Source organism: Palaemon carinicauda, chromosome 15, assembly GCF_036898095.1.
Source record: "Palaemon carinicauda isolate YSFRI2023 chromosome 15, ASM3689809v2, whole genome shotgun sequence".
NCBI classification, from domain to species: Eukaryota; Metazoa; Arthropoda; class Malacostraca; order Decapoda; family Palaemonidae; genus Palaemon; species Palaemon carinicauda.
Window position 1 is genome coordinate 48,538,587 of NC_090739.1, and position 17,528 is coordinate 48,556,114.

Here is a 17,528-nt window from a genome sequence, read left to right on the forward strand (position 1 = left end):
TAAAAACAAAGAAATGCAAAAGTCAGAGTATATTTGAGAGAGTTCTGTTCTTATTGGCAGCATGTTTGCTGCTCCAAATTATGCTGGCATTTATGCTGCGGCTTCAGATGATGCTCTTCACAAGATAAGAGCACTGTTTCACATGCTACATATGCTGTCATGCTGCTGCCCAGGATGTTGCTATGACTGGCAAGAGTGTTGCTTTAGGTGATGCTCCTGCTGGCTTGGCTGCTGTTCCCTATGATACTGCTACTGGTTTGATGTTTCCCCCAGGTAATACTTTAGATGATACTTCTATTGGTAGGACTGCTGCTCCATAAGATGTCGCTGCTGGTGGTGGAATGGTTACTTCTTCAAATGATGGTTCTCCAATTGAAGCTGCTTCTTACACTGGCATTGCTGTTGCTGGAAATGATGTTGCCGCTGCTGGCGGTATGGCTGCTGTTCCAGATGGTATTTCCATTAGCATGTCTATTGCTACAGATGATGCTGTTACCCTTAGGGTTCTTGGCCTTAGTTGACAGCTACCAGCAAAGCTGTTGGCTTCACATAATGCTAATGTTGGCGTGGCTGCCGTTCCCAATGAGCATACTGCTCTCAATTATTGTATTGTGGTGCCGGTATGGCTGTTACTGATAGCATGGCTACATTATTCTAGATACTCCTGTTGCTGCTGGGATTGTTTCTGCTCCATATGAAGCTGCTGCTGACAAGGATACTGCTCCAGATGTTGCTCCTGGGGGCATTGTATATGTTCTAAACAATGCTATTGATTCTGCTGCTAGTATGGCTGCTTCTACAGCTATTACTACTGCTATCTCATGTGATGCTGATACCAAAGGTGAAGCTCATGCTTCGGCCACTGTTGGCATAGCTTCTGCTCTAGAAGATGTTTTTGCTGTTACTGGTATAGTTTCTGCTGTAGATAAAGCTTCTTTTTAATATGACACTGATACTACTAGCAAAGCATCTGCTCCAGATGATGATGCTAGTTCTGCTGACTTGACTGCTACCCCATATAATCTACTGTAGGGTTAGCTGCTGCTCCTGAGGATGTTACTATTGCTGCTGGTTGACTATTTCCCCAGATGACAGTGCTGCTGCATTGGTTCCTGCTCCAAATCTATTGCTAAATAAGCTACTCTTTCAGGTGAGGCTGCAGAACAGCTTGGATGCTGCTCCAGATGAAGCTGCAACTAGCATGACTGCTGGCTTAGGTGAAGCTGCGGGTAGCTTGGTTGCTATTCCAGATGATGTTCCTGATGAAGCTGATCCAGAAAGAGATGCAGCCAGCATAGCTACTGCTCTGAACAATGCTGCTTCCAGTATGGTCACAGTTCCAGATGCTAAAGTTGCTGGCAAGTCAGCTGTACTAGATGATGCTGCTAATGGTATGTCTGCTCCACTAAATAATGTTGCTAATCTGGAAGATGCTGCTACCAGGATTTTGCTCCTGCTATTGCTGTTTTCTCAGATGATGATGCTGCCAGCTTGACTGTAGCGCAAGATGATGTTGCTGCCAGCTTATCTAGTGTAAATACTGTTGCTGTTACTAATTGAGATTATGCTGCTGCCTGTATGACTGCTTCTCCAGATAATGAAGCTACAGCTGCCCATCTAGCTACTTCACCCACATATGCAAATACTGAATCAGTTGCTGCTGCTGACATTACTGCTCCTTGTGATTATGATGCAGTATCCCTTTTCTGCAGATCAAGATGATGCTTATATCAGCATGGCTCCTCTCCAGATAATGATGCTCCTCCAAATAATGATGCTTTTGCAGGCCTGGCTGCTTCTCAAGATTATAATGCTGCTGCCAGAATTGCTGCTCTTTCAGAGGATGGTAATGCAGCTGCTAGAAAGGCTGCTCCTCAAGGTGAATACGAAGCTAATGCCAGAATGACTGTTCCTCCAGATGTGGCTGTTGCTTCACTTTGCTCCTCCAGATGATGCTTTTGTTTTTGCTTGCATTGCTGCTCAACCATATGATGTTGTTGCTTCTGGTGCTGATGATACTGTTCTGGCTGTTGTTCCAATGAAGGATGCTGCCAGCAAGATTGCTCCTTCAGATGATGCTGCTGGTGGCACGGCTGTTGTTCCAGAGGATGATGCTGCTGGTGGCAGGGCTGTTGTTCCCTATGATGCTGCTGGTGGTATAGCTACTAGAAGCAACTCTGTTCCACCAGATGAGGTTTCTATTGTTGCTTGCATAGCTGATCTACCAAATGAGGCTTTTGCTGTTGGTGCCATGTTTAATCCCACAAATGATGCTTCTACTGAATGGGTGCTGGTACAGATAATACAGCTGCCAGCAAGGATGTTACTCTAGGTGATGCTTCTGCTAGCATGCTTTCTGCTCTAGAATTAGGTGTTGTTGTTGGCATAGTTGCTGCTCCACATGCTAATACTATCAGCATGGCTAATGTTCCTGAGGATGCTGCTGCTGGCATGTCAACTGTTCGAGAGAAATCTACTGCCAGTATGACTGCTTCTCTAAATGATGCTGCTGCCAGCATGTCTGCTTCTCCAGATGATGCTGCTGTTGACATGAATTCTGCTCTATTTAATGATATTGCTGGCATGGCTGCTGCTCCAGATAATGATGCAGCCAGGCTGGTCATGTCTCCAGATGCTGATCCTGTTGTTGTTGCTGCTGCTGCTGCTGGTATGGCAGTTGCTCCAGGTGCTACTGCCATTGGGATGCTGGTTGCTTCCATAGATGCTGCTGCTGTTGATATTAGTATTGTTGTTGCTTCGATAATGCTACTCCGACTGCAAATATGGTGGCTTTTCCAGATGCTACTGCTGCTGACAATATGACTGTTATTGTCAGAAATATTGCTTCTTCAGATGATGAGGATGTTGCTTCCTACATCACCGTTCCACCAGACAAAGTGTCTGGTACTGTCTGTATTGCTGCTCCACCAGAAGATTGTTCTGCTGTGGCTGGCATGTTAATTCCTCCAGATGATGATGCTGCTGACAGGGTTACTGCTCCAGATGATGACACTGCTGCTGCTTCAGATGGCGCTGATGCGAGAATGGGATGCTACTACAGATGATTCTGCTGTTATTAAGGTTGATTCTCCAAATGAGGCTGCTACTGCAATGGCTACTGCTTCAGATGATGATACTGGTGGCATGGCTGCTACTCAGGATGATGCTGCTTTCATAATGGCTGTTGTTTCAGTTGAAGCTGCAGTCATAATGGCTGTTGTTTCAGTTGATGCTGCTGTCAGTATGGATGATACTTTAGATGCTGCTGCTGCTGGAAGGGATACTGCTCTAGATGATACTGCTTCTGACTTGGCTACTACTCTAGATAACCATATTACAGGTATGACTGCTGCTTCCGATGAAGTTGCTATTAAGCTGGCTACTTCTCAGATAATCCTAATGTTGCTATGATAGCTCTCTTGATAAGGCTGCTGTCATAGCTGCTGATATGGCAACTGAAAAAAATACTGTACTGTATTATTCTAGAGGCATGGCTACTGCTCCAGATGCTGACACTGCTGCATTGGCTGCTGTTTAAGATGGTGCTGCTACGAGAATGGGGTATTACTACAGATGATTACGCTGTCATTAAGGCGGATTTTCCAAATGATGCTGCTGGCACCATAGCTGCTGCTGGCATCATGACTGCTGTTCCAGATGATGCTGCTGCCAGAATGACTGCTGTTTCAGTTGGTACTGCTGCCAGCATGGTAGATGCTTCAGATGCTACTGCTGCTGGCATAAATACTGCTCCAGATGATACTGCTTCTGGCTTGGCTACTACTTCAGATGATACTGCATCTGGCTTGGCCACTGCTCCAGATGATACTGCTTCTGGCTTAGCTATTACTACAAAGGACCATATTACTGGTATGACTGCTCCTCCAGAGGCTACTGCTGTTGGGCTGGCTACTTCTCAGATGATACTACGACTGCTATGGTGGCTCTCTAGACGATAAGGCTGCTGTCTTAGCTACTGATGTGACAATTGAAAATAATACTATACTGTGTTAATCTAGAGGCATTGAATAATTGGGTAGAATATAAACAAAAATTCTGGTTAGATAATGATATTAGATTTCCTCATAATATTCTCAGGTATTAAATTCAAAGTAGAAGATTAAATTTGGAAGCTTTTAATTGACTTTTTTTAAAACATTGCCACAACGTTGAAGAAGAAGCCTAGAGATTACTATAACAAGGATGATGCTGTCATTTCAACCTATAACTTGAGACACATTCTTGAGGATGTGCAGTATGTATATGGGTTAGTACCAGCCAACTTCAGAAGAGTTTAAAGTAGCTGTGCAAAGTCTGCTATTTACCTTCTCAATTTCAGTGATTATTAAGATTAAGGAAGTTGAGACTTTTTCTTAGATTTTATCATAAATTGTTATTTGTATATATCACCATTCATCTCTTTTTCCTCAAAATGTACATATGCTTACCAGCAAGGTGGTGAGCTACAGTGGTTATACATCAGGTGTTCCATGGGAACTACAGTATCGAAAGCTGAGTATTATTTTACTTGCACTGGGAATATGTAAAACAAATATTTCATCTTCTTCACAAATTATCATAATGATAGTTTTTATGTATGAGATCCTAGAACACATTGGATACCTAAACAAACTTTAGGAGAGATAGAAGGGATATTTTTAGTTAAAAGTTCATATATTCTTCAGTTCTCAGGCTTCATTCTCGTGACCTCATTAAATTACACCAGTTTCCAAGCATCAATAATTTCTATGCAACAAAAGTAAGGTGCACACAAATTACTGAGTACATGCAGAAAAACTGCATCACAGTTGTAAGGGCAAAATTGGAATTACAATTGCAAGGCTACCCGATCCTCGGGCAGATCAAATTCAACAAGATCACCTCTGGCTTCCTGGTCACAACAAAGGAGTTTCTGAAGCCATTTAGAGAAGATTGAATCTATTATTGACAAGGTATTGATTGTCTATGAGGTACCTCTACTGTAAAGTGTCTACAGTATATCACCAAGTAAACGGGTGTGCATATTCTGTCATGCTAGGAACATGCTATTGCACGTTACATTTCAATATACTAAGGGGAGATAAAAGTTGTGGCTAACCATACAGTAATCCTAGAGGATGAGATCATTAAGCCAGTCTACAATAAGATTTTTCTGGCTCTGATCCAGCTATTTGTTTTCATAATCTCGCAGTTAACTATCCTTCTTAGATATGTGAAACCGGTCAGAGATTCTAGTATTGGTAAACCGGCCATGGAAAACTGTCAAGGAGGCGAGTGTTTCAGATAAAATATCTTGGTTGGGTCTTTACTTAATCTCTTTGGGCGACATCAGAGCAGAAAGATGAATGGATGTTAATATCATTACTGTACAGATTTATGGATTCTGAGTTAGAGACTGCATAAGAACATGTGGTATGACAGTTAGTAAGTTCAAGAGGGAAATGTTGTGTTCTTATGTACTTTGAAGTTGGAGGAACACGTTATTATAATTTACAAGGGGGGCCTGACAAACATTGTCATTGCCACTAATGTCCTTCTTCCATGCAGTTATCAAACACAGCGAAATGTCAGTAAAAGTGGATTAGCGAAGGTTCATGACTCTTTCTTGCATTTCATTGCTACTTTCAAGGCATGAGCAGCGATCACTTTTCTTCTTAGTTGAGCAACATCTAAAGAAGTAAACTGTATTTTCTCCATTAGACAGCCATTTAAGCACTTGTCGTAGGAGGGCAACACCCAAAGATCTCATGAAATTGAATGTCCTGCACATTATTAGTTTTCATTGGACGATTGAAAACCATTTCATTATTATATCCACAAGGGTAAGTGAATCGGGCGTTCAATAAAAGGATCTTTTGTTAACTGCTATTTATACACCTAGATTTTTACACCTACATTTATCTTTTTACCTGGTATGAAATATGCGATTTTTGTATTGAATATGTGAATTAAATGGAATGATAGCTGAAATAAAAAAGTCTAAACAAAAAAGTAGATCTATAAAAATGGGATTGATATGATGAATATAGTCAACAAATCCAGTTAAGATAAAAATGATATGAGATATTATCAAATTGCAATATTAATAATAAAAAAGAAACTCCTTTTGGACAATGAAAATCAAAACAACTCAGACTGTTTAGGATATATCAGATTATTTTATGGAAGTCGGAAACGAAAAAAACTTATCTTTAATGTCCGAGAGACCACCCCTGAGTGAGGCACCCTTTGCCGAAGGTTGGCTAAGTTCTTTTGGGTGTATTGATTGAAAACTACATAGCATCCAGAATTGCACCCAATATTGGGAAATATTATGATATGAACGTGAACGAACAATTTGGTCTTAACTGATTTCATCTAATGATTTTTTCTTAATCCTAAGGTAATTTTGGAGAAGACATAATGTGCGCCAGCCACATCAGGGTCTTCATCAGCAGGATATTCGGCACTCTTAAGGGCAATATATTTATCCATTTTTAATGATATATGAAATTCTTTGATATTTTACAAAAGAGACATAACTGTCTCCCTGGGAATAGCCAAGCCCCTGACTTTTTCCTAAATATTTATTCAAGTACCATAAATCAAACTGAACCAGTCTATTGTAAAACTTTTATTATTATTATTGTTATTATTATTATTATTATTATTATTATTATTATTATTATTATTATTATTATTATTATTAGCTAAGCTAAAACCCTAGTTGGAAAAGCAAGATGCTATAAGCTCAAGGAATCCAACAGGGAAAAATAGTCCAGTGAGGAAAGGAAATAAAGAAATAGATAAACGATATAAGATCTAATGGAAGATGGAAATAAGATATTTGAAAAATATTAACAACATTAAAACAGATATTTGATATATAAACTATAAAAGGACTTATGTTAGCGTGTTCAACATAAAAACATTTGCTGCGAGGTTGAACTTTTGAAGTTTTACTGATTCAACTACCCGATTAGGAAGATCATTCCACAACTTGGTCACAGCTGGAATAAACCTCTACAGTACTGTGCAGTATTGAGCCTCATGATGGAGAAGGTCTGAGTATTAGAATTAACTGCATACCTAGAATTACAAACAGGATGGAACTGTCTGGGAAGATCTAAATGTAAAGGATGATCAAAATTATAAAAGATCTTATGCAACATGCATAATGAACTAATTGAACGACGGTGCCAGAGATTGAAATCTAGGTCAGGAATAGGAAATTTAATAGACCGTAAGTTCCTATCCAACAATCTAAGAGGAGAATCAGCAGCTGAAGACCAGACAGGAGAACAATACTCGAAACAGGGTAAAATGAAAGAATTACAACACTTCTTCAGAATAGATTGATCACCAAAAATCTTGAGTCTTTCTTAATTAACCAATTTTTTGAACAATTGAAAAAATCACAGACCTACTTTGTTTCTCATAAGTAAATTTGTTGTCGAGAATCATACCTAAAATTTTAAATGAGTCATACAAAGTTAAAGAAACATTATCAATGCTGAGATGAGGATGCTGAGGAGCCATGGTCCTTGGCCTACTTCCAATCATACTTTGAGTTTTGTTAGGATTCAACTTCATATTACATAATTGGCACCATGCACTAATTTTAGCTAGATCTCTATTAAGGGATTCAGCAACCCCAGATCTACATTCAGGAGATGGAATTGATGCAAAGAGAGTAGCATCATCTGCATATGCAACAAGCTTATTTTCTAGACCAAACCACATGTCATGTGTATATAGTATGAAAAGTAATGGGCCAAGAACACTACCCTGAGGAACACCAGATATCACATTCCTATTCTCACTATGTTGTCCATTAACAACAACTCTTTGCAATCTATTACTTAAAATTCAACAATGATGCTAAGAAACAACCCACTCACTCCTAACTGTTTGAGTTTGAAAAAAAGGCCTCATGATTAACAAGGTCAAAGGCACCACTAAAATCAAGGCCGATCATACGAACTTTCTGACCACAATCAAGGGATTTCTGTAAAGCATGCTGCTGTCTTAGAAGGGCATCACATGCTGCAAGGTCCTTATGAAAACCGAATCGTAAATTAGGGAACAGATAATTACCTTCAGCAAACCTATTAAGACGTTTTGCCAAAAGATGTTATAAAACTTCAGATATTATGGGAGTTAGGGAAATTGGGTGGTAATCAGTTGGACTTGAGCTATCACAAACACATTTACATAGTGGAGTAACATTACCAATTCTCCAATAAGTCTAAAAGCTGCTCTTTTTGCTAACTTACGCAAAATAAGAGATAAGTTTAGAGCTAAGAAATCTGTAGTCTTTATGAAAAAACAAAGGAAAAATACCATTTGGGTCTACACAAATAATTTAACAAGAAAACTAAATGAACTAATTAAATTAATTGAAAATAAATTAAAAAGAATATATTCACTTTTGAAAAAAAAATTGTTGGGGGACTGGAAGTTGAAAATGTTTATTAAAATTGGTAGAAATACAATGATATAAATAAAATATCAAAACTTGATGGAATATAATACGATGAAGCGACCCACTTTAACTGACAAAATTAGTTTACCCTCCACCTAACGGGCCAATTGCGGAAAGTATATTGAGCTGTTTTGGCACACGACTAGCACAATCCTATCACCTGCATTCAACTGTCCAGTCTTCCCTCACATAAGACACGTAGTTAATGATAACTGAAATATAGCTGTCCATATTAAAGAGGATGAATTGTTACAAAGCTTCCATATTTTTGATAAGGTAAGTGCATTAAATAATAGCATTGCCGGTGTTATAAATTTGAAAAAAAAAAAAAAATCAAGGCACAGGTGGATCCTCGATTGAGAAACAATGAACATTTAAAAGGTTAAAAAGGCTGATAATCTGAAAAATCCAGGGTGATATGGTGTAAGAAGACAAGATGAAATTGGCCTAATGATCAAAGATTACATGGCTAAAGATGTATGGGAGTTCAGCAAATATATGATACAATAAGGATGGTCATTTTAGCATGAAGGGTAAAGCATATTCTCTGTAATTCTCGATAATAAATTGCACCATAATATGAGTGGTAGATCGTAGGAATTGCTATTATCAGAAAAGATATATTGGTAGGAGAAACATTGAACTGTAACATGAAAGTAGATGAAGAGGGTTTAGGAAAAAAATGTGTGCAGAAATAAATTGAAAGAAAACGAATATGGACTAGCAAATGTACTGAAATTTAGCCAAACGGAAGAATTAAAGTATACCGCACGCACAAGTTTCACACAAGCATGTACAAAGTTAAAGAAATTATTGTTTTTGTATATCTCGCCCTCCCCTTGCACTGTTAACTCATCCTGTTTAAGCTTGCCTTTTCATGCATTAGTTGGCTTGAATTTTTGTTACGTTCATCCTGGCATGTACTTGCATATAAGCCCGTTGTCTATTTAATAGTTTAATTGCATTCCTTCCGCCTCTCTGTTATAATCTAACAGCCCAGTCACACAATTTGTGACTGTCAGAGGAACAGTTCCCTACTGCCTTCCCCCTCATTAATGTGCCCTACTGGTTGACAATACCTTCCTTCAATCCTGACTCTTCTATACACGCAACATACATGAAACTACCACCCTTCACCAGTACAGAAGCATTTGCTTGTTTTCAGTACTCCAAGGTTCAGTTTCACATCAAGAGCGTGACTCACTTAAGTACCAAAGCAGATTATGTCCTCGCAGCGATCTCAGAGAATACTTTCCCAGAAATGTCTGATTAGCTTTGCGAACAGGTCACCACCCCTATAGCCTAATATACCCTCCACACATAATTCCTAGTGCAATACTCACCATCGAAATCCGTCTGTATAGCCAATATTTTTCAGCTCTCTCAACACCCATTGGTGGACCAAAAGGCTTTGCTCACTCTCAGAAAAATGACCAATATCGCTCGCCTGCAACCTGCCGCAAATGGCTCTCCTCAACAGGTGCACCTACTTCATGCCCTTTGGATATGTCTCCTATCTGATTGATTGATTGATTTAAGGTTTTTTGGCATCCTGATATCTAAGGTCATTGATGCCGATATAATTTATTATAAGTAAATAAACAAACGAATATTCAATTAAAACCATAAAAGCAAAGATGTCGTTTTAAAAGTTAAATAGCTTTCAGAAGACCTGCTTCTGAAGTAGAGCATGGTAGGACACATCATGTCCAGAACTCTTGGCAAGGATGATCCTGCCATCCTCACCTTGAGCCTCGAACAGATATCTATTTCTTTCCCTACTATATGTGGGGCTTCGGTCAATAAATGCCTCACTGTCAAGTGTACCAAATAGTCGTCGCAATGGGGCTGGTATTGTCCAGTAACCAGATATTTATATGTCAACCGAGTGTGATCATTCAATTAAACTATACCAATGCTGTTGCCAATTATTAGAAATCAAATTTTTAATGTTGGGTAAACAATCATCACAAAGAATGGGATACCTTCTTGGTCACAATTCAGCTGCAGCATTCTTTGCTAGTAAATATGCCTTCTTGTTTCCAAACACACCTACATGTGCCCGAACCCAGCAAAATTGAACTGTTATGCCTCTTAGTCCCATAATAAAAAAGTTTACTGGAATTAAAATCTTTTAAAGCTTGTAGGACATTCCTTGCATCACTAAAAATTGTAAAATAAAACCCTCTTCCAACGCTAATTTTTCAACAGCGGTTAGCATGCCATATAGTTCGGCAGTAGATATGGAAGCAGTTAGAGGTAGTGCACCTCTACAATTAAAAGCATTACTATATACTCCAAATCAGTATATATAAAAGTCGATTCCTTATGTTCTGCAACATATTCCATCAAAAGAGACCTGGCTTCTAAGTCCGTCATATTCTTTTTAACTCCAATAAAGTATTTGCAAAAAGATACCTCTGGTAATTGCCATAGAGGCATTGATACTTTAAATGGAAGCACCTTAGTTCGAACTATATCAATACTGTCTATCAATTTTTTCACCCGAGAAACATAAGGTCGAGGGGATTTTAGGTGTAATTCTAAGTATGTTGAGCGCCTTACAGGGATTGAAGTCTGATAGGCTAAAGAATTAGGAAGTCTTTGCAACCTAAATCAATACCAAATAATAGAAGACTTTCAGTATAGGTATAACGGTAGTTCTCCGGTGTCAACAAGGAGGCTTGGAATAGGCGAAGTTCTAAATGCTCCTGTTACTAATCTGATACCAGTATGGTGTATAGAATCTAAAATCTTTAATCAGCACGGGGTGGCTAAGGAGTATATTTCACAGCCATAACTAATTTTTGAAAAAATTAGTACCTTGCATAACTTCTAAATATATTTGTGGTTTTCCCCCAAGATGTATTAGATAATACTTTTAAAAGATTCGATGCCTCAAGACATGTAGCTTTTGATGCCTTTAGATAAGGAACCTATGTAAGCCTACAATCAAGTGTCAAACCTAAAAATCTAGCTTCATTCACTCATGGGATCTGTTGACCTCCTTTGATGTGTAAATCAGGGTCTAGATGTACTCCCCGAATACGACAAAAATGGACAACAGTAGTTTTGCTTGTCGAATACTTGAACCCATTCATTTCAGCCCACAGAAGAAATATTGTCAATTGAGAGCTGCAATTTTCTCTCAACCATTGCCATTCTATCTTCAGAAAATGATAGGAGAGATCATCTACATTAGTGTTGAGAGAATATCTTGGGCAACTAATCACCATCGACCAGAGCTGATGCGAATGCGGTAGAACAGAATGCATCATGGCCAACCCGTGACGTGCCAGAGAGGCGACCAAGTCAGGAACCATCCACATAATGCATCCTCTCGCCCCTGACCTAACCAACAATCTCTCCAGCCACTTACTGACACACATTGGATGCAGTTATGCTACTACCACTCCAAATTCACGGCTGCTGCGAAGAAATGTGCTAATTGTTGTCAGTGGCCAAAAAAAAATTACAAGTAGGCCACTGCTTGTGCACATGCTGTAGATACGAGCGTGCAATTTTTGGTAGACACTGGTGCTTGCAGTTCTCTTCTACCAAGGTCATTCTCCAGGACAAAACATAGTCAGTCTAAGCCTGCTGACGTCCGCCTAATAGCTGTCAATAGATCTGTGATCTCCACCCACAGGGTAAGAGACCATTACATTATTGTTTGGGAGCGCCAAATATCATTGGAAGTTTCCCGTTGCTAATGGCACATCGCCATTCCTTGGTGCAGATTTCCTCTCCAATTTTGACTCCCTGATAGATGTTGCTCACCAACGGTTAGTCTACGCAAAGCCTTACTTGTCGGCCTCTACAAACCACCCCCTTCGGTCTCGCTCTTCATATCAGTGCACCCATGGATGCCTATGCCCACCTCCTCATGGTGTACCCGAAAGTCTTCCGTCCAGCTCTTCACCAAACACCAACGGTTCCAAAGTTTGCCAGATTCAGGCATCTGGCACCAGATCGTTTGGTAGCCGCTAAACATTCATTCGTCAAAATGGAATAAATGGGGCTTTTCCGAAAGATCTCAAGCCCATTGTCGTCACCCTTACACATCTCCTTGAGGAAATATAGCTTCCTACACTGTTGTGGGGATTACAAGCATCTGAACATGCAGACAGAACCAGATCACTATCCCTTCCTAAATATCGCCGGCGTTACCTCCTATGTGCACAAACCGAAGGTTTTCTCCATGCTCAACCTCTAAAAGACATCGCCAACACGGCCATCACCACCCTCTTTGGTACATGAACCTTCAATTACTCCTGTTTTGACCTTTGTAATGCTGGGGGTACTTTTCAACTACTCATGGATGGCATCTTGGTTGACCTCCCATTCTGCGTATGCTATGTGGACGACATACCTGTGTTCTTTTCCTCCAAAGAGGAACACCTCCATCACCTACGCGTTGTGCTCGACTGCCTACAATAGAATAGCCTTGTAGTCCGGTATGACAAATGTACCTTAGGCGCCAATGAAGTATTGTTCTTCGAGCACTGCATTTCTCTTGGAGGATTCAATCCCCTCCCTGAGAAGGTAGCAGCCATTCAGAACTTCCCTATGCACTCGATCATCAAAGCACTGTAAGAATTCATGGACATGATCCACTACTAACACCAACTCGTTCCAGCCATTGCCGTCACTCTTTCCTCTCTCTATGACTCCCTGAAGGGCGAGCCAAAAGACCTGAAATGGGGTCCCCTTCAAAAAGTGGCCTTCTGTAACACAAAGAATGCCCAATCCACTGCTGCTGCTCTCACTTTTCCCCTTGCTACATACCCCTCTCTGTCTATCCACCAATGTGAGCAACAGGGGGTCAACAGCCCAGCCTGCCCATTGGACTTCTTCAGTAGGAAACTATCCAAGGCAGAATCCAGGTACTCTACCTTCTACTGTGAATTAGTGGCGGTGCATTTAGCTGTCTGTTACTTATGCCACTTCGTACAAGGTACGTCCCTCATTATTCGTGCGGACCACATGCCTCTGGTGCATGCCTTCGTTAGACCGTCCGATGCCTGGTCTGCCCGTCAATGCAGATATCTCTTCGCCATGTCTGAATAAAATTGCACCCTTCAACACGCCCCTGGGAAAGTGAATCCTATTACCGATGCTGTGTCAAGAAATACATTGGCTGCAATTCACCTGGGATTAGATTAAAATGCCTTGGCAAAAGCCCAACAAAAAGATCCAGATTACCAAGCATGTAGGACACCCTGCACATCTCTGTGCTGGGAAGACGTCGTCCTCGATAACTTCAATGGTACCTTCCTCTGCCCAATCAGATGTTAGATATCATTCATGGCCTTTCACGTCCATCGTGCAGATCTAGTGCACAGTTACTGAAGACGAAGTTCATTGGCATGGCATTACTAGAAATGCTGAGGATTGGGTCCACGCCTGTACTTCATGGTAAATTTCAAAAGTACTTCGACAGACAGATTCAGGAGTGGGCACCTTCCCTCAACTTCAGTGTCATTTTGCCCAAATTCACGTCAATGTAGTACGTCCCATACCCACATCACAAGGACAAGGTTACTAGTTTACTGTCATTGACCACTCCACTCGTTAGCCTGAAGCCATCCCGGTGCAAACTGCAACGTCCGCCTCATGTACATCCGCCCTACTCTCAGGGTGGATAGCAAGATTTGGTATCCCTCAGCATATTACTTCTGACACGATTACCACCCTTACTAAATTATGGACATCTTTAGCAAATCTCCTGAGCATTACTCTACACCAGACAACCGCCTACAACCCTACAACTAACGGAATGGTTGAGCATTTTCAGCATACACTCAAAGCATTTTTGATGTTCCTCTGCAATGACTCTAACTGGTTTACTAAGCTTCCCTGGGTCCTCCTAGGACTATGGACTACTACTAAAAATGCCTTGGATGTCTTGGCACTGAAATGGTGTATGGCGACTTATTGGTCGTTCCTGCCAAATTTTTTCTGCCAGCAACCTCCTCCGACAATCTCCAGTGCATATATCATGTTGTGGGGAAATTTACTACATGCTGCCAGACTCACACACCCCCAGTGGAGCAACACAAGCCCTCGGATTTACACAAGGCATAACGATTTCCTGTACAACGACATTGGCAAGCCCCCTGCTAGCGCACCATTACATGGGCCTTTCCTTGTGATCTGTGAAACACTGAAGGATTTCTTAATTAACTTTTGTGGCAAAGACGAATGGGTTTCAATCAATCACCTTCAACCTGCATATTTCCTACAATATGGCCTGCCTACAATGTGCTTTTCAAGAGCAGGACGCCCTATTTCACATGCATGTTTTTTTTTTTTTAAAAGGGAGCCATGTACTAAACATGTTTTACACACGCATGTTACAATTATTACTTTTTTTATATTTTGCTCTCTCCCCACACTGTTAACAGAACCTGTCTAAGCTCACCTTTTCATTCATTAGTTAGTTTCAATTTTCATGACATTCTTACTTGCAAGTACTTGCATATAAGCTTGTTGTCTGTTTGATAAAGTTTATTTGTTATCTTCTCGCGTCTCTAATATAACCATGTGTTGATTCCACCTCGACTTTAGCCGCCACTGAAGAGATCAAATTCTGAGGTGGCTGTTGGGCAAGAGACGAGACAGGGCTGACATGTGACCTAAGAGACAACCACTGATGGACTGGGAACTTCTCGTCTGAAGAAAGGGCTTATTACCTACCTCAGTCTCTTTACCATGTCAGCTTATGGGAAGACTTTCTGGAGGTTGATGTCGATGATCCTACCGAGGTATACTAGTCTTCAAGAGGGAAGCAGGGATGACCTCTTGAGATGTACTACGATCACCAGATCTGACCAAACACAAAAAGGGTTGACACCGAGTGTGCTAGAGTCAGGCAATCATTGAGGTATGACGGATGATGATCCTGTGAGCCCAAGATAACACAAGGGCGAACAGTCTTGTGAAGACCAGAGGTGCTGTGGAAAGACCGAAGCATAACACTTTGAACTGGTATTGTCTCTTTTCGTGCATGATCCTTTAATATTTCCTTGAAGACAGATGAACCGGGACATGGAGTATGCGTCCTCGAGATCCAGTTTGTACATGAAATCCTGTAGTCTTATTAATTGTATGACTTTGTATGCCACCTCCATGCTGAACGCAGCTTGCAGAACAAATTTGAACTAACTATTTTAGAACTGAGAGGTTGATGATTGGTCTCCAGCCTCCAGACATTTTTCACAAGAATGAGTCGAGTGAAGAAGCCTTGAAAATCGTCTAGGACCTCATGGAGAGCCCCATTCTCCAACATGGTCTGGACTTCAACCCAAAGGGCCAGCTCCTTTGTGGATCCCTTCTCATAGGAGTTTGATGGGACTGGATCCTGTGTCAGTGGAGGGAGAGACTGAATGAACAGGATGCGATGCCCCGAAGGAAACACAGAAACTGTCAGGTTTCTGTCATGTGCCTCTGCCACCTCTGCCAGCTGTATTGCAGGCATTCCCCCCACTGGTGGGCAAGTGAGAGGATTACCCTCTCTACGGGAGGGTCCTCGGCCACTCCCTTTACTCCTTTTTCCTCCTCTGGAGGACTTGGAGCCCTTATGATCTTTTGCAGGAAAGGGCTTTATGGACAGCTTTTTAAAGGACCTTGTTGTCCAACTCCTTGAGGGTCTGGTGGTCTGCGGGATGTCAAGACCCTATAGAGGAGGGAGTTCTGATTGGACTTCCTCCAGGGTCCAGCTGCCTGCTCGTCTTCTTTCAACTTGAACAGGGAAGAACCATCCAACGTAGAGTTCCTGAGCCTCGATACCTCTGCCTGTGGGACTTGTAGGTGGAACTTTTAGACCACCTAATCCCTTCACCTGAGTATTGCGTTCGCCCACAGGTTAACCACCTGGTGGGTGAGGAACTCAATGGTTCAGGTACCCAATAAAAGAAAGCTTTCCATTTCCTTCCTTTTAGAATCTTTGGACCAAACTTCGGTTCTAATGAGGTGTCCCATGTATCCTAGCAATAGGTCCAGTCATGAGGTAGCCTGCAAGGCATACTTCGCGACTTTCACCATGTTAAGGATCTCAGATGATGAAAATAAGGCTGAGAACCCAGAAACCTTTCGAAAGAGACTTCTCTCGGAAGTGACTCTACAGTAGAGTCTGGAGGCAAAGCCAGAAGAGGTTTGTCCAAGACCTCGTAGTATCACCTCTGTTGAATAAACGGTGGTGGGAAGAGTTTTGAGGATGAACCCGCGCGGAGAGAACTGGAAGAGTCAGTGATCTGGGAGAACGCCCTCTCACTGGCAGCCATCAACCCCTTCAACCAGGGCAAAGCTGCACTAGCCTTGGGATGTCACTGGGTCCCATAGACGTAGTCAAGGATGTTGTCCTTGCATTCTTGAGGAGCCGTCTTAGGGTCAGCTAACCCATTGATGGCCCTCATACAGGCTAAAACCGGCAAGAAGGCGTACTACGACTCTTTCTGCTCCACTTCTGAAGAGGTAGTCATCTTCATAGACCTGGTCATCTCATAGATCTGGTCATCTTCCACTTCCGACCTCACATCCATAGGAGGCCGGGGTGAGTCGAGGTCATCAACATTTAAGGCTGGGGTTCCTGCCGTGAAAGACTGTCAGGGTGATGTTTAGCAGAAACGTGCCTAGGGTTTTTTTAAAACCCCTCATTGTTAGTAGAATAAGCACGAGAGAGCAGGAGCAGAACTTCACATATGGCAAGAACGTCAATGACAAAACTCCCTAGTGTAGCAACCTCAATCTCGGAGGAGACCGGAGTTTGTTTCCTCTCGGCCCCCAGATGTGGAAGCTCCATTAACACATCCTTCGAAGGTAGGCCTGCAAGCCTTGTCAAGGGCTAAACGTATAAGATTCAGAGTATCAAAAGGTTCCCCCAGGGATGGGGTGGAGTTGCTTCTCTAGGGGATGCAACACATACCCTAGATCCCCGGGGTTGGCCTGGGGTTAGCTGGTCAACACGCCTACTAGACTGATCCTTGGAAGAGCCTGATCGAGGAGGAGCTTCGGAAAGAGATGGGGGGGGGGGGTTCAAGGAAGAAGTCCGAAGTTTCTTCGA

The 17,528-nt window shown here is 41.6% G+C and overlaps 1 protein-coding gene across 1 annotated transcript; it reads left to right on the plus strand.

The window, feature by feature from the left end:
• Positions 1 to 341: 341 nt before the first annotated feature.
• On the plus strand, positions 342 to 2,332 carry LOC137653943 (platelet binding protein GspB-like). The gene is made up of 6 exons (XM_068387576.1): positions 342 to 453; positions 659 to 907; positions 1,089 to 1,391; positions 1,475 to 1,533; positions 1,735 to 1,846; positions 1,950 to 2,332. Exons 1-6 carry the CDS (start codon positions 342 to 344, stop codon positions 2,330 to 2,332), a joined length of 1,218 nt encoding a protein of 405 aa, XP_068243677.1.
• The last annotated feature ends 15,196 nt before the right edge of the window (positions 2,333 to 17,528 follow it).

What these genes read in the sequence shown, in the direction of transcription:
- LOC137653943 (XM_068387576.1), top strand. Translation starts at nt 342, where the DNA reads ATGGTTACTTCTTCAAATGATGGTTCTCCAATTGAAGCTGCTTCTTAC. An exon ending in TATGGCTGCTGTTCCAGATG is followed by an intron (nt 454 to 658) that starts GTATTTCCATTA and finishes ACATTATTCTAG; the next exon opens with ATACTCCTGTTGCTGCTGGG. An exon ending in TTGCTGCCAGCTTATCTAGT is followed by an intron (nt 1,534 to 1,734) that starts GTAAATACTGTT and finishes TGCTTATATCAG; the next exon opens with CATGGCTCCTCTCCAGATAA.